The sequence below is a fragment of the Podarcis filfolensis genome (genome assembly GCF_964270895.1).
Source record: "Podarcis filfolensis genome assembly, chromosome: 1".
NCBI lineage: Eukaryota > Metazoa > Chordata > Lepidosauria > Squamata > Lacertidae > Podarcis > Podarcis filfolensis.
Window position 1 is genome coordinate 29,956,321 of NC_139604.1, and position 25,394 is coordinate 29,981,714.

General features: G+C 43.9%; 1 protein-coding gene across 5 annotated transcripts in view; it reads left to right on the forward strand.

The window, feature by feature from the left end:
* FAP (fibroblast activation protein alpha) overlaps window positions 1–25,394 on the forward strand; it is a 58,281-nt gene that overhangs the window by 24,741 nt on the left and 8,146 nt on the right. For all 5 annotated transcript variants that reach the window (XM_083577189.1, XM_083577191.1, XM_083577190.1 and 2 more), the window contains 11 exons: window positions 384–519; window positions 5,883–5,927; window positions 6,551–6,655; window positions 6,761–6,831; window positions 8,580–8,633; window positions 9,140–9,261; window positions 14,718–14,765; window positions 16,533–16,631; window positions 17,791–17,860; window positions 18,637–18,831; window positions 23,268–23,322. In XM_083577189.1, coding sequence (XP_083433315.1) covers window positions 384–519; window positions 5,883–5,927; window positions 6,551–6,655; window positions 6,761–6,831; window positions 8,580–8,633; window positions 9,140–9,261; window positions 14,718–14,765; window positions 16,533–16,631; window positions 17,791–17,860; window positions 18,637–18,831; window positions 23,268–23,322 — 1,000 coding nt within the window. The remainder of the gene's footprint in view (window positions 1–383; window positions 520–5,882; window positions 5,928–6,550; window positions 6,656–6,760; window positions 6,832–8,579; window positions 8,634–9,139; window positions 9,262–14,717; window positions 14,766–16,532; window positions 16,632–17,790; window positions 17,861–18,636; window positions 18,832–23,267; window positions 23,323–25,394) is intronic.

The window sequence follows — 25,394 nt, forward strand, 5'->3', positions numbered from 1 at the left end:
CATGGTGGGGAAGTTTGGGCCAGGAGCTTGCATGTGGCCCTCCAAACCTCTGTCTGGCCCTCGGGCCTTTCCATAGACCATACACTCCTCTCAGCCACATCCCCTATCCCCACGCCACACCCTTCAACAGCCCTACTTCATACCCTCCTCAAGTGTTTTGGCCTCGCTAGAATGTGTTCTTGAACACTGAGAATGCTTCCCTTCAGTCTGGCTGGAGGATCTGTAACTGTGGGGTGTATAAGTGTGGCCTTGAAAGGTTGCCCAAGTCGGAATGCAGTCCTTGGTTTGAAAGAGGTCTGGCTTGTCACAGATGTATTATTAAGCATGCCATGCTGACCCCTCTCATAGTAAACAGCCCCTTTCTCTCCCCTCTTCTTTTCCAGCGATCACTATGTCACTTGGATTACTTGGGTGAGAGACAACCGAATCTGCGTGCAGTGGCTGAAAAGGATCCAGAACTTTTCTGTGTCAGCCATCTGTGACTACAATGACCGCTCCAGGTCCTGGGACTGCCCACAGGTACTGTTTCCCACCAAGCTAGTATTTTGATAGAAGAGTTGCAGGAGTAGCTTCTGTTACCCACTGGTGAGCATTCAAGGTCACTGTATTACTTTTGTGCAAAAGTGTGTGCAGGGGAGGACAGCCAGCCTTTATTGGGTCACAAGCCCCACCCACTTGGCCCAGCCAGATTGGCCAGGATTCAAATCAACAGGTGGCGGGAAAGCCTGCCCATCTCCAGTGGCTGGCCTGGGAATTCCCCAATGGTCGACTGCCTAGCCCCAGCATTGCTCCTGAGGAGAAGGAGCCGGACATGACGGGCTGCAATAGCCGCCCACCCTGTGACCGGGTAAGCAGCCAGTCGTATTCCTTTTGTGCAAAAGTGGGAGGAAGGGAAGAGTTTTCCGAACACTGGGTTGGACCCCATGCTCTTGTGATTGGGGCTCTGCTCACAGACAGTTCCCACTAATTGCTAGGGGCGATTTTCAGCAATTTCCCCTGAAGCCCAAGGAAGGGCAGTAGCTCACTGACAAGTTCCGGGTTCAGTCCCTGGCATCACCAGGGAAGACTAGGAAAGACTTAGTGCCTGAAACCCGGGGGAGCCACTGCCAGTCTGAGCTAGATGAACCCTCGGTCCGACTCAGGGCTCATCCATACTGTGGTTTCATGTGGGTAGGGAGCTTCCAGGATCTCCATTAATTCTTCATTGTCCATATTACATTCTCCAAATCGCAGCCTTCCCACACTTTCCCCTCCCTCAATCCCTATTTTCTTCTGTAAAGGTAAAGGTACCCCCTGACCGTTGGGACACGGGTGGCGCTGTGGGTTAAAGCCTTAGCGCTTAGGACTTGCCGATCGAAAGGTCGGCGGTTCGAATCCCCGCGGCGGGGTGCGCTCCCGTCGCTCGGTCCCAGCGCCTGCCAACCTAGCAGTTCGAAAGCACCCTCGGGTGCAAGTAGATAAATAGGGACCGCTTACTAGCGGGAAGGTAAATGGCATTCCGTGTGCTGCGCTGGCTCGCCAGATGCAGCTTGTCAGGCTGGCCACGTGACCCGGAAGTGTCTCCGGACAGCGCTGGCTCTCGGCCTATAGAGTGAGATGATCGCACAACCCTAGAGTCTGGCAAGACTGGCCCATATGGGCAGGGGTACCTTACCCCTGACCGTTGGGTCCAGTCGCGAATGACTCTGGGGTTGCAGTGCTCAACTCACTCTAAAGGCCGAGGGAGCCGGCGTTTGTCTGCAGACAGCTTCTGGGACATGTGGCTAGCATGACTAAGCCGCTTCTGGCAAAACCAGAGCAGCGCACGGAAACGCCGTTTACCTTCCCGCCGGAGCAGTACCTATTTATTTACTTGCACTTTAATGTGCTTATGAACTGATAGGTGAGCAGGAGTTCTACTGTAAGGGATACCCTAAAAAGGAGTATCTACCACTGACCTACAGGCAGGGCTGTTTTCAGCCAGAATGGCACTATTGCCATTATAAAAGAACACGGGAGGCCTTCATGGTGAGTTCTGGCATCTCTTTTTCTGGAAAAATAGCACTGCCTAAGGGCTATGGCCCTGCCCTTATATTCTTACACCTACTAATGGGGTTACTGTACTTGAATTCTCTTTGCCTTATTCGTACCATCGTTGGCAGTGGCCCTGCTGATCTACACGGAACACAGAGTCAGGTTTCAGACTGCCAAATTATGCTCACTGGACTTGGAACCAGCATCGTGGCAACGTCAGGTTCAAACTCCAGGATAATTGCACTTCTCAGCATGTCCTTGCCTGATGAGAGTCACTGCTGAAACCTCCGCCACGTTCTGTTTATCAAGTGCTTTTTACCATATCAATCTGTGCACCAATGGTTAGTTAACAGGAGTGCGAGCAGATGGGAGAACTCCATTAAGCAGTGTTTGCTCAAAAGATCTCTAGGGGAATATATTTCCATCTCTTACTTTGTTTTCCGATTAAACCGGAAGTAATAATGCGTAAGAAATGTGGACTACTTCATATACTGGAAGATAATAAAAATGCGGTGGGAAAACAGTGTGAGGAGATACAGTGCTGCAAACTCAGAGCTGTGCGCTGAACTTCATGTTTATGTTCAGCAAATATGTCCCGATGAATAAAAATTAAACGCAGGCAAGAATTTGTGCGGTCAGCCAGAAATGCCCACCAAACTCAACTTTTCGAATGCGAAATAGAGGTTAAATTAGGATCGCTTATAGAAATTAAAACATGGACATGCTTCTGTCCCCCCCCCCCCACTTGAATTAAACTGTAGCTCTGCCTAATTGTATACAGGGCCAGAGGCACCTAGTTAATGGAAGGTGTTGTGCAGGAAAATGCATCAGAGGAAGACGCAATATGTTAATCTGCTTGCCCCATTATGCTTTCCAACTATCAATCATGTAAGCAATGTTTTCAACTATCTTGCTAATATGCTTGGGAGAAACCTCTGTACTCCTTTGCCAAGAAACTCTCTGTGTTGTGTGTTTGTGTGTGTGTTATTTTAACATAGTTTCCATGCAGGAGGTGAAAAACCCTCTACTTGCTTCCTTTCTGGATTCATATTTGCAGTATTTCCATACACCACACTCTCTGTCAGGGACTGGGCAAAAGAGGGGAAGGAATGGTGGATACTGCCTCCTCAGCCTGAACCTTCCAGAAAAGAGGGAGATAGTATAGATTTACAGCAGGAGTTTGTGTGTTGAGGACCCGCCACCCGCATGGAGTTAAATAAGACACAAGGACACATGTATTTTGGGTTAATGGGCTAAAATAAGGCCACAACTTTATTGGTTACAGCATGTGAGAGGTATTGGCTTAGGCATTGGATCAAACAATCCCCACCCCGCTCAGCGAGGTCAATCGAGGGTTAACAGCCAATGGGAGGAGCTTGTTGATGCAAATACAACAGAAAGCTTCCCCAGACGTCATCGGGGGTCGTGCCATGGCCCTAGTCACCAGCAGGGCATTGGACGGGATCCACGACTGCCGGATTCCTTTAACGGAATACCAACAAGGGGAGGGGTAGGTGATGGCCACAACATGCCCTCCAACACACCACACATATTCCAGTGCCTAACCACCAATACCCAATAAGTTGTGACGATTTGCTATGAGGTAGGCGAAAACCAAGAGGCTGTTGCCAATTTGCCAAATGGATAAAATTCCTACCAGGCCCCCTGGGCAACCAAGGCAACCAACCGAAGTCCATAGCAAGGTCAACAGAAACATAGAAATGACCTAAAGGGAGAGAGGGCAGGTGATCCGAAGAAAACAGGAAGCCAAATAAGGCTCCAGTGCCGCCGCCGCTTAAGCACTTAAACCCCGCTTAAACCCCGCCCACGAGCCAGCCCTATTGGTTGGCTAATAGGCTTGGCATGGCAGCTGGGGGAAGGCTGACGAAGGGGGCCAAATACGCCCCCCCTGCTGACGCCAGAGTCGGTTCCTGCTCACAACTCCTCCCCTCTGGAAGGAGGAGAGGTCTTGCGGAAGATCCCAGCTCAGAGGCTTCAGAGGGTAGAAGCTGGGAAATATTGGGAGAGGAGCAGGAAGAAGAAGAAGCACCAGGGGAGAGACAGCTGACAGACTCGATGTCTTTAGAAAGCATTCCAGACCCTCCCGCTCCCGGAACTTGGTGGGCATTGAAAGTAGGAGAACAGAAAGCTCAGAGGCAGAAAGCACAGATCAGCCAATGTAGGGATGGTGTATAATAGGAGAGACGGAGGGGGTGTGACTTTACTTGGAACAAGGCCATTAGAAACACCTTTTCTAGGCCTCTCTCTGTGAATATTGAATAAAAGATTTGGTAAGAACTCTCCTTGTTCTTCTTGGTAAGAACTCTCCTTGTTTAGCAGCCTACTGCGGCAGATTCCCTAAAGCCTGACACTATCTGTCCAATGAATTTGATGAGGCATTGGGCCTCTGGTGGCCCCCATGTCAGAATCCCTCTTACTTACCTCCAATTTATTTTTGTCCACAAGAAAGAATAGGTAGGCTTACTGCCAGAAAAGAACAACAACACAAGTGTGGTGGTATCCTTCCAATGAGTGTTGTCGATCACCACCATTATGTAATTGCCCACAATTGGCTCAGTGTTGCAAAGCATTGTGGGCAATTATAATTCTGGCCACCCAAAACTCATCAGGGCACTGTTAAAGGGGCTCCAGGGCACTGGTGGATCCTTGGCAACTGCTTGAGAGTAGCACCTGCTGGCACCCACTTTGACTGTATTTTTTATTTCTCTTATGTGATGTAAATGCAAACAAACAGCCCTAGCCAGTGGACATAATACTGGGAGGTTCCTTCCCCTCTTAATAAAATTATTGACAGAATTGGGTGTTCAGGATAGTTAAAATAATTGAACCTATGGATAGTACAATAGTTGACAGAGAAGTCATAACTCTGCAACATGGTGGATTTTTAAAAATGGAAACTAATTCCTTCAGAGAGCAAATGTACTGAAAACATTCCACAGGGATCCAGACTGTGGAAAAAAAATGTTTCATCAACAGCATTTAAATAAATCTAAGAGAAAATAAACATGTTATGTATATGTATAAATGAGTTGTATGTAACACTTAGCCGTAGCCTGCTATTACTTCATTTTCATTTTGCAATTAGAGTGCTAAACATCTGAGCCATACATTAATTTTGGCAGGTCACTGAGCACTTTGAAGTGATTCATAAGCCAATGTTTAAACACACTAAAAGACTTTTAGAATATCAGCGTGTAATTGTATTGATCTGTAATAGCATGCCATCAGGTTTTGTACATAACATTCCAATCAAACAGTTGAAAGAAGCTGGAAGAAACAATCAGAGAACTATGGGGATGTTTTGGAGGTGCCTTCAGAAATGAACAGTACCTATTGCTCAGCAGGGGCAAGTTGTTGGTGGTGTTGTGTCTAAAAAAGAAGTTCCACAAGACTAAAGCAGAACTAGGGATGTCAGGGAATTCAGACGGGAACAGAAACTGTCAATGTTCCCTTATTCATCTCACGTTCAATGAATTGTTGTTCCTTTTGTTCTGCAAATGATACACAATTGATTGCTTTTCTCTCCCAATCTGCATTGTGTTTCCTTTGCTCTGAAATGAAACGCAAACTTTGCGCTGAAAAGAATGGTGTGGAGTAATGTAATTCATTGTGTTAAATGCCACCACTTTTGGACAGTGAGATGAATAATACAGGGGGTTTTTTCTGGAAGCCGGTAAAAAAGATGTCTCCATTTCTTCACTGCAGGGAGACTGTTAACACCAAGGAAAATGTCTAAACCAGTGCTTGTTTTTCAGGGTTTTCCAGACTGAAAATTGTGCTCCATTAAATGAAGTTCTTTCATTCATGCCACAAATCCTCACACAGTTGCCTTTGTTCTTATTTTGCAGAAGCAGCAACATATAGAAGAAAGTCACACAGGATGGGCTGGTGGAGTACGATTTTTATTATCTTTACACTTCTGATTTTGTTGAAATATTGTAACAGTGCAATCCTAGCAATGTCTATTTTGAAGAACGTCCCATTGAATTCAATGTAGGGTTAGGATTGTAGCCTTGTTTCCTGACTGATCTGCGCAGAAGACTTTTGCTTTTCACAGTTATTAATCCATGCACTTAACACAAATTTCATTCCAACTCAAAAACTGTTTTTGTTTACTTGTAACAAGCACAGATGGTCTTTTAAATGGAAATGAAACATCTTGGGGAGGGGGGAAAGTAGAAGTTGAAGAACGGAGGATGTATTTGCATATTGCAGCAATATGAAAATATAAATTCTCATAACTTCTTTTTACCATAAAGCACTTCTAAAGGGACCAAGTGAATTTCCCCATTGATCATATTAGATTATACTTTTTGTCATTGGCATAACAAGAATAAAGGCAACCAACTCCACCCTAAACAATGTGCTCACACATTTTGCTTTTAAGTAAAAATAACCTAATATGAACAAGGACCACTTATTCCATGCAGTTTTACCTGACTGAAAAGCTATTCGCTTCTTTGTCATCTACAGTTGATTTTATTTTGTTTCTGTTTGTTTTGTTTTGTTGCCTCAGTTCTTTGTTTCAGCACCTTCTTTCACTTCAGACGGCATTTCTTACTACAAAATATTTAGTGACAAGGATGGTTACAAACATATTCATTACGTCAAAGACTCGGTGGTATGTCAAGCAATTTAATTTTCAATTTTCACATACTCTGCAGTACAGTTGCCATAAATAAGACACCTGACTTTACATGTGTTCTCCACCCCCTTTTTTTTATAGGAAAAAGCTGTCCAAATCACTAGTGGAAAGTGGGAAGCCATATACATTTACAGAGTCACAGATGACGCCATGTAAGCATTCTTCCAAGAACAAAGTGTTGGTTATGTCACCTGTCAATGGAAATTTACGTTCAATGCAAGAATGATTTTCTCCCTCAGACAAATAGCAGAACCCCATGTTGAGAGGTCGGGCATCTGCAAGGGCTTTTCCAGATGACAAGACAAAATGGATTCCCCATTTTGGTTATTGTCTGGAAAGCTCTTGATGTTGGGTTGAACCTGTGCTTTAAGGGCAGACAGACTGCTTTTTTTAGGTAAAGATGCATGTTACTAGAGGTATCTAATAATGTAACCAAGGAGATAGACACATTTTATATGTTGCCTAAATAGTATTGGTGTTTTTATTATTATTATTATTATTATTATTAATATTATTATTATTATTATTATTATGCCACCCATTTGTATGCCCCAGCCAGCCTGCTTCTAGCAAATTAAAACATCAAACACAGTAAAAACCTAAAGTTAAAAACGTTCCCTATACAGTGGTACCTCGGGTTAAGAACTTAGTTCATTCTGGAGGTCTGTTCTTAACCTGAAACTGTTCTTAACCTGAAGCACCACTTTAGCAAATGTGGCCTCCTGCTGCTGCCGCTGCACGATTTCTTTTCTCATCCTCAAGCAAAGTTCTTAACCCGAGGTAATATTTCTGGGTTAACGGTGTATGTAACCTGCAGCGTCTGTAACCTGGCATGTATGTAACCCGAGGTACCACTATACAGGGCTGCCTTCAGGCATCTTCTAAAAGTCAGATAGTTGTTTTATTTCTTTGACATCTGAGGGGAGGCTGTTCCACAGGGTAGGCACCACTACCGAGAAGGTCTTCGGTGTGTGTGTGTGTGTGTGTGTGTGTGTGTGTGTGTATTCTGGCACATCACAAACCTTTTGGTTCCAATTCAACGGTGAGGTCACACAGCTTCTGAGACTTAATGCATACAGAGCAATTACAAAAGCAGCAGTCCATTTTTCAGGAGGAGAAAATGGAACGGGAATAAATCTACTCCACCCCACATTCCTCCTCTCTGATTGGGCGCAGGGGAGCAGCCTGTGAGCATAAAACCTATTAGGTGCCCAGTTCCTAATTCAAGTAGAGATATGTCCATAGAAGCCTATTGACCAGAGGGGAGCATATGGCCCCTAATTCTGTCAGAGCACCTGACTTTTAAAAATCAAAGATCCTCTTTGTCTAGTCTAACTCTCAGAATAATTTCATGCTTCAGTTCTGTGCATACTTACCTCTGAGAAACACCCCACTGAATACATTGTGGTGTGCTTCTGGCTACAGGATTGCACTAACAATAACATAGACCTATAACATAACATTCCTGCCTCTGAACAATCTTAACTATACATTTTTTAAAAAGATGACTGCAATGCTTGAAGTGTAGCACAATTATCCCAAAAAAGTTTTAATATCACATATGTGTATATGGACATATTAAACTTGATCCAGGTATTTTGCTATCAGTAGGCTCGAGGGAACTTGCAAAAGTACAGCAAATCTTTAGGAAAACACCTTAAGGGGAAGAAACCCTTATAACAGCCTACTGAGGACTGAGCGTGCTCAGTGGTCATGGAATGCTGACATGCTGTTGGCAAAGGGGGAATGGCTAGCTTGTTGGAACCCTGACCAGGAGCGCTGCACACTGCAAAATTTTGTTGTAGGTTCTACTTGCTGAATATCTAATGGCAACCAACACTTCATGATCTCCTTGCTCTATTAAAGCATGCTTTATTTAACAACATACATTGCCTTTCAGATTCTATTCAAGCAACGAATTTGAAGGCTATCCAGGAAGAAGAAATATTTACAAGTAAGTTATCATCAAACATTTTGCACTGTTGTTCGTTTGGTTTCTGAGGCATGCCCAGTAAGTTATTTAGTGGTTAAGAGCGGTAATCTCGTAATCTGGGGAACCGGGTTCGCGTCTCCCCTCCTCCACATGCAGCTGCTGGGTGACCTTGGGCTAGTCACACTTCTTTGAAGTCTCTCAGCTCCACTCACCTCACAGAGTGTTTGTTGTGGGGGAGGAAGGGAAAGGAGAATGTTAGCCGCTTTGAGACTCCTTAAAGGGAATGAAAGGCGGGATATCAAATCCAAACTCCTCCTTCTCCTCCTCCTCCTCCTCCTCCTCCTCCTCCTCCTCTTCTTCTTCTTCTTCTTCTTCTTCTTCTTCTTCTTCTTCTTCTTCTTCTTCTTCTTCCGAACACCGTGTTGCACCACATGCAGCAAGAATGTGTTACAGTTTCCATGCCTGCTTCTGCATTCTAGATCGAGGCTGAAGTTTTGCTTTTGTTTTTAAATTCCGCTGTTTTACAGAATTAACAGAAGAAATCCCGGGACAAGACAGTGCATTACTTGTTATTTAAGAAAAGAAAGATGCCAGTACTATGCAGCAAGTTTCAGTTACAATGCCAACTATTATGCTTTGCTCTGTTACGGTATGTGAAATGTGTGGAACTATTAAATCCTCATTGTTCTCTCAGGAACCCGTCAGGTATTTCTGCTTCAAAGCATCTTATTAATAAATGGAACATTACAGGTTCCGTTTTATGTACACTTAACTGAGTAAAAGCCCCAGGGAGCAAAAGGACACTTATTTCAGTGTGAATTTGCACAGGGCTCCATAATTAATTATATTTATAGCAAACCTTTCCTCAAGTTGGCACACATGGGTCTTAAACAAGCCTCATTTTTTATTCTCACAACAGTCCTGTGAGGTTCACCAGGTTGAAAGAATGTAATTGGCCCAAGATCACCCAGTGAGCTTTATGGCCAAGTGGGAATTTGAACCTGCCCCCCCCCCCAGTGCATCTTATCCACATCTACTCATAAGTAAGTCCTGGTTGAATTCAGTAGGGCTTACTCTCAGGGGAGTTAGGACTGCAGCCTTCGTCTAACCCAACCATGCCGGCTCTCCATGCTTTGAAGACTTTGAACTAGGATATTCCAAGCTTTGAACTAGGATATTCTGTGCTGCCCACCACTTTAGATCTCAGTTCTGCCATGAAATCCTTAAGTAGCCATTCTTTGTCTCAATCCCACCCCCTTGTAATTTTGAAGATAATATTACTGGCCTACTTTACAAGGTTGCTGTAATGATTGCAGTTGAATGCTCAAAAGCACTCTATAAAAGGTTGCGGTGTTGATGGGAAGTTGTAACACTGAAATCAATTCTGCATTGTCAAACTTAAAGCACTGTTGGGAATGAAATTGCTTCCTAACTTTGTTTGCAAATTTTGAATGTCAGTAACTGATCCACAAAGTTGGTGCTAGATCCATTTTCTAAGCATTGTTGTTTAGTCGTTTATTCGTGTCCGACTCTTCGTGACCCCATGGACTAGAGCACGCCAGGCACTCCTGTCTTCCACTGCCTCCTGCAGTTTGGTCAGACTCATGTTTGTAGCTTCGAGAACACTGTCCAACCATCTCGTCCTCTGTCGTCCCCTTCTCCTTGTGCCCTCCATCTTTCCCAACATCAGGGTCTTTTCCAGGGAGTCTTCTCTTCTCATGAGGTGGCCAAAGTATTGGAGCCTCAGCTTCACGATCTGTCCTTCCAGTGAGCACTCAGGGCTGATTTCCTTAAGAATGGATACATTTGATTTTCTTGCAGTCCATGGGACTCTCAAGAGTCTCCTCCAGCACCATAACTCAAAAGCATCAATTCTTCGGCGATCAGCCTTCTTTATGGTCCTTCTAAGCATTACACAACCCAATTCTAGGCAAGTTTATTTGGCTGTAGGTCCCATCATGTTCAGTGGGACTTAACCACCCGAATACCGTATTTTTCGCCCTATAGGGCACACCAGCCCATAGGGCGCACCTAGTTTTCGGGGGGGGGGGGAATCAAGGAAAAAAATATGATTCCCCCCCCCCCCGCAGCTCTGGGAGCAGAGGACAGGCTGCACGCAGCCTGTGCGCTACTCCAAGACCTTCTCCCTGCTTTTGCGGGAGGTGGCGGAATTCCCCCACCTCCCGCAAAACCCCATAGGAGCCGTGCGCGACTCCTACGGGCTTTTCGACCAGGAGGGAGAAGGGACTGAAACGGCCAGTCAGTCCCTTGTCCCTCCTCGGGGAAAAGCCCCCAAGAGCGGTGTGCTCTTTAAAGGGTGTGCAGCTCCTGCGGGCTTTTCTACGAGGGGGTGGAATTCCCCCACCTCATAGAAAAGCCCGCAGAAGCTGTGCACCCTTTAAAGAGTGTGCGGCTCCTGTGGGCTTTTCGACCCAGCTTGTGGGGCTGGCGGTAAAGGAAAGCGCTGCTTTCCCCCACCGCCAGCCTCAAAGCCAGGTCGGGGAGCAGCACTAAGGCGTCGTGCGCCTTCCCACTGCCCTCTGAGCTTGTGGGGCTGGCGGTGGGGGGAAGCGCTGCTTTCCCCCACCACCAGCCTCAAAGAGCAGACTCTCCTGGCTTCAGTGAAAGCAACACGAAGCCTCCGGAGCGCAGGCTTCAGAGGCTTCGCGTTGCTATCGCTGAAGCCAGGGAGCCTGCATTCGCCCCATAGGATGCACACACATTTCCCCTTCATTTTTGGAGGAGAAAAAGTGCGTCCTATAGGGCGAAAAATACGGTAAGTGAAGCTGGCCCTGCCATTAGGCAAAGGGAGGCACTAACCTCAGGCAGCAGATACTAGACAGCAGGGACCAGCAATAAATCACTGTGTGTATGTACCTTCTAAGCCAGGCATAGGCAAACTTGGCCCTCCAGATGTTTTGAGACTACAATTCCCATCAGCCCTGACCACTGGTCCTGTTAGCTAGGGATGATGGGAGTTGTAGTCCCAAAACATCTGGTGGGCCGAGTTTGCCTATGCCTGTTCTAAGCGATCCTGTATCCTTTAGACGTGATGGAGGATGCTTCCACATCACCAGTGTTGCAGTAAGTTTCAACTCCCAGTCTGGTCAGTTTTCATGCATGGAATGGGAGCGGGGCACCATCTTGTCATTTGCATCAAAATGTAGCAAAATGCCTTGAGGCAGCCCCGTGAGAAAGTGTGCATAAAACAGCAACCTGAATCCTTGTGGGGGTAGAGTGTGTTGGGTGGGGGCAGCAGACTGAGGTCCGCTGACCAACACTGCAACTTTGTTGGCACAAGGGACTTCTGAGTATGCAACAGAACCGCCCCATCCTCTTCTGTCCCCTTAAGCAGCCCCTCACAGAGCATGACCTCCAGATTGGCTCCAGAGTGTTGGGGAACCTTCCAGAACAGATTCTGGGGGATGCATGGAGGACAGAGAGAAGTCCCATTGCTGTACCAGTGAACCTCTGCTGGTGCAGCAATGGATACAAATCTGAGAACTGGTTGAACGCCCCACTTCTCCTGAAATTCTACAGACCCTGAGATATGAGGCAACATGTCACTGTCTTCTCCTTTGTGAGAACCTAGCCTGCTTTCACTTTTCAGAGTTTCAGTATGCTTCTTGTGTGGAATCTTGTCTCCACACTTTGCATTGGGAAGGGGTGGGGTAGCTTACAATGACAGCAGTATATAATTTTTTTCATAAATGGTTCTGTTAACAGACTAAATTACTAGTAGGAAAATTTAAGATCGTGCATATAAGGGCTAGAACAATCTAATTCATTACATGGTTGTTTAAACTGTAAAAGCTTGGAGGTTTGACCTCCAAGGCACTGTAATTCACTTTCAGTCCTCCTAACCAGAGAAGGCAGAAACAAATTGCCATCACGAAAGAAGGCTGTAGCCTTCCATTATTTTAATGAGTAGCTCTTGGCATGTCAAGTTTTAAGTTGTTATGAGCCATGTGACGTTTTATTTGATGGAGTCGGCGAAGGGGGAAAGATCCATCCAGAGGGTTTCTGTGTTAATTTCTGAAATAAGCTCAACCAGGTTTGCTCTCATGGAACCGTATCTAAAAGCATCACAAAGTCTAACCAAAATGACTCATTTGGTGTTTAATGAAGCGTAGAGATCAAGCGTTAAGTAGTAGATCTGGATGTGTACAGGTTGATGGATGAGTACGGAACACATGAAACTGCTCACAAGGCAGAAATATCGCCATGACGATAGCCATGGGATCATGCTAAGGAGAAAATAGCTACTCCGATCAGTGTTTTATGATGTGGACCGGATGCTCAAGCGTGCAAATAATAGAGTTCCCCCCTTGCTAAGCAAAGAACCAAACATAACAAAATGATAACGCCTTTCAATCATCCTTGCCAAGGATGTTATCGCACAGGAAATGTGCTCACCTTGAGAAATGAGTTCCGACAACTTCTCCGGATCCTTTTGTGCATGGGTAATTTGGGGCACAGCTTATGTAACTATTAGCTGGGCATCACTTCATCTGCGAGAGCAAAGAGATTCTCTGAAATATGTAAAGGTTAACATTTCTTTGTTTCCTCAGCAGCGCTTCTGGCACAGGTGCCGTTTATGCCGACGTGACACCCAACATAGTTATTCAGCCACTCTTGCTATGCGCTGCGCTATCGTTTAATACCAATAGCAAACATGGCATTTACAGGGTTAAAGTCAGAGGCAGGCTCCTGGTTTGGAGGTGCCTATGATTTAAAGGTGCAACGAAATAAGAGGGGGAGAAGCGGGGGGGGGGGAGGATTGTCAACAAATATGTTTGCAGGACGCCTTTGTGTGAGAAAGCAAGTGAGGAAACAGTCATCTCAGGGCCCAGTAGAGTTGTATGATGTCAGCACTGTGAATTTGGCATTGGAGCTGCAGGGATATGAGGAAGGAGAATGTAACTCTTCCCCTACCCAGATAGTCCTGCCAAAAAATCTTCCCTTTCCAAAGCTGCAGTCATCAGGAGGGATGTCATTGGAGGTTGTGGTCCTAATGAAAATTGAAGCCCTGTGTGTGTGTTTGTGTGTGTGTGTGTGTGTGTGTGTGATTTGTCAGGACCACATGGGGTTAAATTCCCCCACCCCCAGCTCACTTATATAAAGAGCAGCTGCAGGGAAGTCCAAAGACCACAGGGAGATATAGATAGATAGATAGATAGATAGATAGATAGATAGATAGATAGATGATAGATAGATAGATAGATAGATAGATGATAGATAGATAGATAGATAGATAGATAGATAGATAGATAGATATAGATATAGGTTTAGGTTCACATTTTGGCTCTGGAGCCTCACTAGAGAAGAGCCGTACTGATACTCTTATACTAGTATCTTAACTTCTACATCTTCTTTTACTGTTTGTCCTTTCTCCCATCCCTGGAGAAGCCTAGAAATCGTAGTTTGCAAAGTGCTAGGAAAGAATGCTAGGAACCATTTCACTCCTGGGAACTAATAAATAAAATAAATAAACCTTTATTGTCACTACACCACCTGTGTGCAGTGAAATTAAACGAGCCCCCCCCCCCCCAATACATTCAGTCTTGTTCGCACTCTTGTGTGCTTGTCGGAAGTCAATTGCACCACTATTTTTTCCCATGAAGCAGGACATATTTCTGCTTCTGTTGCTCCCTACACACACACACACACACACACACAGAGAGAGAGAGAGAGAGAGAGAGAGAGTTGCGTAGGGTTGTGGTGGTGAGGGACCATTCAGAACAGATTTTGAAAGGGTTCCTGAAGATTGCAGGACCCTCCAGAATGCATGCAATATAGCTGGATGTGGCAGGAAGGAAGAATTGATTAACGTTGCCGTGTGTGTGTGTGTGTGTAAATATAAGTGCTTTCTGCTGGTGTAGTTATAAATACTGCCACCCTAACACCCAAAGCTCCTTAGCATCTTACATGCTAATACTGTCTGTGATGAATAAAAGAGGAACATGTTACATGCAAGTATCTAGCCAACAAAATTTGTGATATTTTCTGAAGTAATAATTCTGGGGTGGGGTTGTTGTTGTTGTTGTTTTGCAGTTCTTGTTTCTTTCAATGTCAATTCTCTTTTTCTTCCAATCACCACCGCAGGTCCAGGCATTCCCATTTCAACTATTTACGAGAGCAGATATGACAGAGGTATCTTTCACGATGCGTGTTTGTGTGCCCTGTTGATTGGTTTAAATTCAGATCCACGGTGTACAATTAAAGCACATTTAAATCAAAGAATCATGGGAACTGTAGTTTACACATCACAGAGCAAATAAGTCCCCGCACCCTTTAACAAGCAACTGTTCCCAGGAATCCTTAGGGGCAGCCTAAATGTGCTTTTAAACGTACTGAAATCCTATGCACTCTTACCCATGACTAAGTCCCTATTACAGTCAAATACGAAGTAATAAAGAAGGCAGGGTGATTTGTTGGCGGATAGCACACTCCCTGAGCACGAGACAACTGAAGAAGCCCAGAAAACTGTGCTCAGGGAGTGTGCTATCCGCCAACCCCAACAAATCAGCCTCACTGGGGGTGAAACAGCAGCCTCCCAACTGCATGGATTGCTAGGGATAGAACGCTGACACCCTGTCTTCTTTCTTACTTCGTACGCTGCCTCACCAGCACCTCACAGCTACCGGGAACAACGTTGAACTTACCCTTTTCTTGAATCTTCTTGAACTTGTTTAAAAAACAAGAAAAAAACGAAAAACTGAGTCAAGAATTTGTAAGAAATCTTATGTTGCAAGTTCACTTTATTTTAGGTCGTTTGTAAGTTTTCATGGCACTTTGTAAGTAATTGTCTCTTTCTCACATATTTGATAAATGGTGTAAAATTATTTTTGAACAACTGTGTGAATATTTGTCGCCAACATGCTGTACGAGTTGCACTGCCGTTATACTTATAGCAGTCTAAGCATTGCCCTGCCTGCAAAACTAAGTCGTTGTTAAGTTTTCTGGTATTTCCTGTTCATGATTACGCTGGAAATCTTCTGGTATTTCATGACCAGGAAGTGGTTTCCCTAAGTGCTGGGTAAGGGGGAGAGTTTTGCTGTCAATGTAATCTAGCTGTAACTGTTTTGCTATGTATGTTCTAGCACTGTCTGGTGTTATCTTAGGTCATACATCTGTAGCATAGGGCAATCTAAAATTATATACAGATCCTTGGGGGAGGGGGGGTGAGCTGCTTTAACTAATCAATTGATGGAACACATTAAACACTTCAGGTACTTAATCCTATTACTTCATTACTTAATAGATTTTTGAACGTTTTCTTTCAAAGACTACCACTCCCGTCTCCCAGCTATTCTACATAATACATCTGTTTCCTGCTCAAACCCCAGAGAGCAAGCATAGGGAAACTCAGCCCTCCAGATGTTTTTGAGACTACAATTCCCATCATCCCTGACCACTGGCCCTGTTAGCTAGAGATGATGGGAGTTGTAGTCCCAAAACATCTGGAGGGCCGAGTTTGCCTATGCCTGCCAGAGAGGGTTTAAAAACACTCTGTCAAGCACTACAACCCAGCAATAAATCCCAACTCAGCAATAGATGTTATCATAGATCCAAGGAGGTTTAGTCCCAGCAAATATTTTCCTATTTTCTCCTCCATAGAAGAGAACAGTCTGTTACTGTGAAAACCACACAGCTGCTTGCTATTTGCATACAGGATATTCACTTATACACATGACCCTAGCAGATTTGACATGTATTCTCTATTTGTGTCCTGTCACGTAATAATTAGATTGCAACCATACTCGGTTGTTCTTGTACCGTTTCTAAAAATTATTTTAGCTTTCTTTTTTGAGGATATGTCTGTGAAATGTCATAGGACAAACTTGGAAGGAGATTCAGAAATCAGTAATGATGATAACAAGAACGCTGTATTGTGAATCTACATTTTCATCTATGTAGAAATTCGAATTTTGGAAGACAACAGGGATTTGGAATCTTCTCTGCAAAAGATCAGCATGCCTACCACAGATTTTGACAAACTTGAAGTGGATGGTATAAGCAAGTACAATTGACTACAGTATGTATCCTCCCCTTTTGATTTTACATAATGAGTGACAAGAGAAGAGTAGTGACTATGGTAGCTATTTAAAGGCTTCATGTTTGATAACTGTGGACCTTTCCAGACTGCCAAGGATTCAAGGATTCAATCATCTACCAGAAATGCAAGTTGGTGCAATTGAAGTGGATTAAAGCATTCTGTCACCCTGACTCAACAAACCCACTTTTTTTCTTTTTTAAAGAGACTTCTTGCAATTGGGAAAGTGATGGGAAATTGCACTGAAAAGTGTGGGATGCAGGAAGATGTATAACCACAGCACAAGCGAAACAGGATGAATGCTCTTTGTCATATACTTTCCCTGCAAAGAAATCAGAACGAATGTTTAGTAATAAGTAGACATAGGGCTCATACACACATCTGCTTGTGCCCGGACTAGAAAGCATGGGTTAGACCATTTGCTCCCTTGCCCTGCTCCTTCCTAAGAGAAAACCAGCTCTTTAGGGATAGATTGGAACAGATGGTAATCCAGGGAAAGCCCAAATTGCTGTTTGTTCCGACTGAGCCTTAAAGAGTGCTTTTCTCTAAGGGAAAGAGGAAGTATGGAGAAGCCCATAGTCCAACCCCCACATAAGCTTTGTGCAGGCAAATCAGGGTGAATGACTCGTAAGCAAGTCATCTGAAGAAGCCCCATAACTGCTCAGAAACATGGCAGTTTGTCACCTTGAGCAGTGCAGGACACCTAAGGTGACTGGAATGCTGTGCACAGTCCTGATTGCCCCACACCAAGAATATTGTAGGAAATGGCAACCAAAACTATCAAGAGGCTAGAGCAGCTCCCTTCTGAAGAAAGGCCTTTTTAATTTAGAAAAACAGCAACTAGCAGGAAGGAGGCATGGTAGAGGTGTGCAGAATGATGCCTATTGTGGAGAAAGTGGACACAGAGACATCTTTTCTCCCTCATAGTACTAGAACTTGAGGGAAAGGTAACTCTATGAAACTTATTGTACCAGTGATTCAGGAGAGACCCCACCCCCCACTCCAAACTACTTCTTCACAAAATGCACAATTCGTTTGCAGAATTCGCTATCACGAGATGCGCAATAGATCTTCGGCATTCGCTATTTGTAATCCCCTCTCTCCCTCTCCCTCTCTCTTCAGCCTTGTGGTACAAAATGGTGCTCCCTCCGCGGTTTGATAAATCCAAGAAGTATCCCCTTCTCATACAGGTGTATGTAAAATTGTGTTTATTTATCCTTGCTTGCTTCCTTTCTTTAACATAACTTTGCTTTATTTGGGTGTCCCTTAAGAATTATTGTCAAATACGCTCACGGCTAGTGACCATAGAGTAGTAAAATAGCTTTAAGTTATAAGATCAGGCCTGGTGAACCTCAGGTCTGAGGGCCACTTTTATCTGGTCCTTGGGACTCTTCTTCCCAAGCTACATCTCTGCCCAAGGCTAAGCCCCTCACCAGCCTTGCTCTGAATCTACCTCAAGTGCTTTTGCCTGGTTGGAAGGTGTTCCTGAAGTGTGATAATGTCGTTTGTCTGCCTGGATAGAGAATGGGAGGGTGGGAACCTCAGTTGTTTTCCACCCCTTGACTATAGCCTCCTGTACACTCACTTTCCTCCCCTGCCCCCACCCTCTGCCATACATCCCCCAGCAGGTTCCCACAAGGGAATGTGACCATTGCCCAAGCTGACTGGGGCTGATGGGAGCTAGAGTAATCTGGAGTATCCTGGGTCCCCCGGCCCTGTGTTAGGCAATGCAACGTGACAAAACACCTTACCTAGTAACAATATATTATGTACCACAACATAGAAACAAAAAGGAAGGCAACGTGCCCAAGCCCTCTTAGCTGTGAACCTGAGCAATACCGTTTTGCCTAGGCTCTGTGTTTGTTAAAGATTTATTTTTTTGGCCACCATTTCCTTTTTCTTTAATAAAAAGGGAGTGTTTTGTAGTCCATAGCGCTGAATTTGAGATTCTGTGAATTTTCGCTGCAGGTACGGAGGACCTTGCAGTCAAAGCGTGAAACACACGTTTGGGGTTAGCTGGACGACCTACCTTGCGAGCAAAGAAGAGATTGTGGTGGCTTTCGTGGATGGAAGGGGGACGGCCTTCCAAGGTGATGAAATGTTATACGCGGTCTATCGGAAACTTGGGGTTTATGAAGTTGATGACCAGATCTCAGCTGTAAGGTAAGGGAAAGAGTGCAGTTCTGCAAACCTACATTGCAAGCCTCTAGGAGAAAGGACTGTGTGGCTTTTGTATAGTGCCAGTATAGCTCTCGTTGCTAGACAAATGTGGCATCTTAAATATTAGCTGCATACAGTCCAGCATCCTATTCTCACAATGGCCAACTAGATACCCATGGGAAGCCCACAAACAGAATCTGAGAGCAACAACATTCTCCCCACCTGTGCTTCCTAGCAACTGATGTTCACTGGTGTACAACAGTGGAGGTAGCGCATAGGAGCTGAAAGTAGATTTTCCAGAAATAAGTAGCTCTATTCTCCATGAAATTGTCTGAATTTTCTTAATTATCATGCTAGTTCAAATTTCATTTTCTTTTGGGAACGTTACAAAGAACACCTCAAATTTAGATATACTAACAAACATCTGGGTGTGCTTTTCATGCATGAGATACTTGGTCACTTGTTTGGGGATGCAGAAATGTTTTTGCTTGTTCCCACACTCATCATCCATTATCTCTGAGCAAATAATCCCATTTTGGCAAAATGAGCATTACTTAATGAAAGAGGTTGCTTCTGGACCCAGGTTTCCCACTGAAGTGGGGCCTAGAAGCAGCTGTGACTGTTACAACAGCAGTGGTCATTCCTGGATTGGGAGAGCTTGACCAAAGTAGTTCAGGCATTGGTGACTTCAATAATGATTTCCTGCAATGCACTGTATGTGGCACTTGACCCAGAAACAGCAGTTAGGGCAGAATGCTGCAACACTGATGCTGACAGGAGTGAGACCCTATTAGCATATAACAGCTCAACTCAGAGATTTTCACTGTTTGCCGATTTGTTACTGGGCCAAGTTCAAGGTTTTACCATTGGTATATAAAGCCCTTAATGGTTTGGGACAAGTTTACTTGCAATATTCCCTTACGCCATATGCGTCCATTCAACCACTTCAGTCTGCGGAAGTGGCCCTGCTACAGGGTGCCACGTATTAGTAATTCTGCAGTTGAAACAAATCAGTCTTTTACACCTTGGAACTCCCTGCCTGTTGATATCAGGCAGGCACCTTTATTCTGCTCTTTTCGTTGCCCACCTAGACGTGTAGTAATTGCATCTGTTTCAGTTTATTGTTGATCTTAATTGTTTATCAGTTTTTGAATGTTTTAACTGTCTTTTATTAACCGTTTAATGTTATGTCTTATTTTATTGGTGAACCTCTTTGAATTTTTTATTTTATTTTATTTTTTACAATCCGTTGGTAAAAGCGCCTTGCAAATGATGTAGGGTTGCTTCTGAATGGCAGAGTCAGAAATAGAACCCATGAACTCTGGTCTCCAACACCTGTGATCTATATAGCTGATAACTTGCCTATCTAAACAGGTTTTATCTCTCCTGTCCTCTTTCTGCTTATTGACTCTTCCATTTCCTCTTCGTATCAAGAATCATGTTGCTTTAACCTCACTTTAAAAAAACAACCAGCAACAAAGATTGACACAGATGAGACGTTACACTATTTTGAGCCCCACAGCCATCACTTACTTGCTTTTCTATTGCACTGCGCAGGAACGCCTTGTTTTATAGTAACCATAAAACTTATGAATTGGCTTTAATTGCTCTAAAGTGTTCAGATACAACAGAAGATGTGGCGGGTGCCCATCCAACTAGGTTAAGCTAAAACCAAGCTGTTCTTCTGTTTGTTCGTTCATTCATTCATTTAATTTGGGAAATTTATAGACAACTAAACATTAGCAGATATCGTAATGGTGTGCAACATTAAAAATACAAGAGAGACTGGAAACATCCCCCCCCCAAAAAAAGAAAAATCTGAGGCTGCCCACATTTGTTGGCAGTCTGCTGTAAAAAGTTTGTGTGTGTGTGTGGAAATGGCTCAACTTCCTGCAAAATAAAAATAAAAATAAAAGGAAAAAATGTGTCTGAAAACATGCATTCAATTGACTTCGGTTGTTGGGGCCCAGTGTGCATTCAGTGTGCTTTGCACTAGAATGGTTGCAGCTTTTCAGCTCCAAATCTGCAAGCAAACAGGTAACTGCAAAGGCCAAGAACTCCGATGGAGAACGCTGTGGCGAGAGAAATTTGCTGAGTCTCTCCACCTGGTCTGAATTGCCCACTTGCTCTGTGGGGGCTCCTCCTCAGGGAGGTTGGTGAGGATCCTGGTGTGAAAATGGCCTTGTTTGTTTTTCTTTGAAATTTGGCTTCCTCGAGTTTTTATTTTGTAATAATAATTTAAAACAGCAAGCCGCAGACTGGGGAATAGTAAACAGCTGCTTGACCTACTTGTTTCTGCCGTTCTGTCATTTCCTCTTCTTCTTTAACCACTTGCCGTCTCATAGCTTGGCTTTAGCTATTATTATTATTTAACATTTTTCATGGAACTGGCTGCTGCTTTAAGAGAATGTGTCAAATCAGCCCCCTTTGGCACCTTCCCACAACTCCATTTAGATATAGCACACTGCACCGTGGTCTTAGGAATGCAATCTGCGGTCATTTTGGTTCTCTTCAAGCTCAAAAACTACAGATGAAATCACTAGGACTCAAAAGCAATAGCAAAGGCTATTGATGAAAATAACAATACAATATCTTGCAATGTTGATACATAAAAGCACATGTGGAATAAGCTCATATTGTAGCCAAAAATAGACTGACAATACAGAATTACCCTCTGAGGCAGAATCTGGAATGAATGTATTGTAGAGTTGTTGACTAGTTCTCTGGATTGTATATTGTTTTTGTTGCTTTGTCAAAACCAACTTAGAAATGAAGACATTCTTGTGGTTGGCAGCTGAAGAAAAACCCCTTAGATTATCTGATGTAAATAATCCAAGTAATTTAGCCGGCAAAACTCTCCAAAATATTGTTTATTGGTTCTCCAGAAGTTGTGATGCAAAATACTGTATTTTGCTTTAAATTGCCAGCTATCTTCCCTGTCTGAGCTCTCTTTAAGTACCTTTCAGTCTGCATTTATGTTCCTCATTCTTTTAGCTAGAGAGCTACAAATATGCACAATGCTTTCCCCTTGTTCATTACTGAGTTACTCAGAGGAAAAGTTTTAGTCTTGTGCAAATCAGCCATGTAGGTTTGCTGGGAGAGACTAAGTTGCCTAAAGCCACTCATAATAGATAGGTCAGGTTTTCAACTTGGGATTCTCCTCACGGTAGCCACTGTCCTGCACTGGAAAATACCAGAGGAAAAGGGTTTTGAGCATGTCCTAAGATGGGTGGATATTTGGGGTCTGTTTATTACAAGGGTGGGCAACATGAAGTTTTTGTCTTAATTTCATGTGTGTGAAAAGACACACATTCAGGAGGTGAAAAGAGAGGTGACAAAAAGAGAGGAAAGTGAGTGGCAGAGAGGACTTTTCATGAAGACTTTAAAAAACAATAATAATCACAAACTCATGTTGAAATAACAAGCTCTTTAGAGCTTTATAGGTCATAACTACTGATTCGAATTATTAATGGTATAACGCTTGATTGATTTTGAATCAGGCTTTGGATATGCTTTGATAATTTGCATGTTAAATTACCATCATCACAGTACCTTGCTCTTCATGAAAATTGAGTCAGTATTTGAAATTGAGTTTTGTTGTTGTTGTTTAGTCGTGTCCGACTCTTCTTGACCCCATGGACCAGAGCACGCCAGGCACTTCTGTCTTCCACTGCCTCCTGCAGTTTAGTCAAACTCATGCTGGTAGCTTTGAGAACACTATCCAACCATCTCGTCCTCTGTTGTCCCCTTCTCCTTCTGCCCTCCATCTTTCCCAACATCAGGGTCTTTTCCAGGGAGTCTTCTCTTCTCATGAGGTGGCCAAAGTATTGGAGTCTGAGCTTCAGGATCTGTCCTTCCAGTGAGCACTCAGGGCTGATTTCCTTAAGAATGGAGAGGTTTGATCTTGCAGTCCATGGGACTCTCAAGAGTCTCCTCCAGCACCATAATTCAAAAGCATCAAGTATTTTATAACATAAGATTCTTGCAGGCGTATGCGACAAGAGGAGTAGATCAGTTCTAAGATAACCAGGGTTCCACATCACATCCAAACATAGCGATCCACAGTTTGATCCTGGCTTGTATGAATTCAAGATGCAATGGGGGAATTCTGGTTAGTTTAAATTAAAACCAGAAGCTTTCAATCTCCTCGTCCTGTTGCACAGCAGAAAAAGACAGGGAAGAGTACTGAGCCTCCCCATAATGACCTAAACTATTGTTTCATGTTACTATGCAATGTGTCCCATTGTGTGCAGCCCTGCCAGTTTCAAACCCCAGTTTAAATCATAGAGCATATGAACTCATTAGAGCAATAACCATAATTTTCTGCTGAGTAACAACAACAACAAATCTTAATGGAACCCCAAAATATTCAAAAACAAAAGCTATTTTATCACCTTTGTTTTTTTGAACTAACGAAACATTTTTTTTCATTTGAACAGAAAGTTTATAGACATGGGATTTATTGACGAAAAAAGGATAGCCATATGGGGATGGGTATGTATCCTTTTTTTGAAAAAGCTTGTTTAACCTTGTTCTGCTTACAGCTCCTTTTCTAAATGCCTTGGTGAAGCGCATGGAGGTTTCTTATGCATGGGGCCCCCTTTGTTCATTCTTCTCCATGGGACAGCTAGACTGTTGCATGTCTGTAATATATTCTAGATTTAATCACCACCTCAGCTGCGTCAACACTCTCCTTCCTCTGGGCTTGATTCTTTATGAGATTCTGAGATAATGCTGAGCCATAGTTTAGCATTATGAGAATGAGCATAGATGAAGTTTGAGATCACATGCTTTCCCTTCCTCCTCTGGTGTGGCTGACAGCTCTGAAAGCTTTTTGCTTCCATTTTAGACATCATGATGGCCAAACCTGGGCAAACTGGAATCTAATTGTGCTTCATGCATCTAAACATATCATCTCTTAAGCACAAGGACTTCTGCTGCTTGAGCAATGGAACTTCATCTCTCTCTCCCTGTCTCCCTGCACATCTGTTCCAGGGGGTTGGAGGGGAAACCCAAAACAGAATGGGTCCGAGTGGTTTTCTGTTTCCCCTGCCACTTTCCCTGGGAAAACCTACTCTTTAGCACTGAATCGGAACAAACGTCAATCTGCAGAGAACCCGATTGTCACTTGCTCTGATTCAGCGGTGAAGATTGGGTTTTCCAGGGGGAAAGTGATGGAACAAGCACAAGTCTGGATGAGCCTATTATGATTTAATGGCAGTTTGTTAAACCTAGGATGAACAGTTCCCCATCAGGATCCAGTACAGAGCCTGCAGACTTAAGTCAGTTGCTAGCCAACAATTAATTTCTAGTGTCCGATGATTTCCGTTTTGTTAACGTTACTTAGTCTCTGATTATCTCTCAAGAAGTGTTACGGTCTCACTCTCTTCAGCTGTGCTCTTTTGCCAGGAAAAATTATCTTAGGTCTGTCACTGCTTGTTTATCCTGTTTTTACTTCCTTGGCCTGGATTCCCATAAGAGCAGCTTGCCCAGAAGCACAATACAGGACAGAGTAAACTTGCTGGTATTAGAGGTCAAACTCTTTTATTTTATTGTTTTGATGCCGAGTGCTTATATTAACAAACTTTGATTTATTTCATTTATTGGGCTGATGGCCAACGTTGACATAGCTATAGGCGTCCTCTTCTAGCAGGGTGTGATTGAATGATGCTATGGATAAGGTATTCTGAAGCTGGGCTTAGTATCTGGGAGATAGTGGGTGAGAAATAGTGGGTGGGTGTACATGCTGAGTTTGCTAAGCTCACCCAGTCCCAAGAACACCCAAGGGCAAGTAGCATAAATAACATAGCAAGAACATGTTTCTTTTCCCCAGGAAAGTTCATAAAATACAGTGGTACCTTCGGTTACATACGCTTCAGGTTACAGACACTTCAGGTTACAGACTCCGCTAACCCAGAAATAGTACCTCAGGTTAAGAACTTTGCTTCAGGATGAGAACAGAAATTGTGCTCCGGCGGTGCGGCGGCAGCGGGAGGCCCCATTAGCTAAAACGGTGCTTCAGGTTAAGAACAGACCTCCGGAATGAATTAAGTTCTTAACCTGAGGTACCACTGTAATTTGTCTTTTATGACTGACATTGCCATTTGTGTGTCAAAGCTTCTCTCTCTGCCAATCTCCCCTCCATTTTGCTCTCTCTCGTTTCTTGGCATTTTATTTTTTCGGCCCATGGGAAGGAATTGTCTTTAAAGTTTTAATTATTTAGAGCACATTGATTATGTTTGGGCACTTCAAAAACCGTGGAACATCCCCTAAGGCAAGTGCTGCTCAGGGGATATTCCCATCAGCTGGTGGCACTGTGGTCTAAACCACTGAGCCTCTTGGGCTTGCCAATCAGAAGGTCGGAGGTTCGAATTCCCGTGATGGGGTGAGCTTCCGTTGCTCTTTCCCAGTTCCTGCCAACCTAGCAGTTCGAAAGCACACCAGTGCAAGTAGATAAATAGGTACCGCTGTGACAGGAAGGTAAACAGCATTTCCGTGCGCTCTGGCTCGCGGTGTTCCATTGCGCCAGAAGCGGTTTAGTCATGCTGACCGCATGACCCAGAATG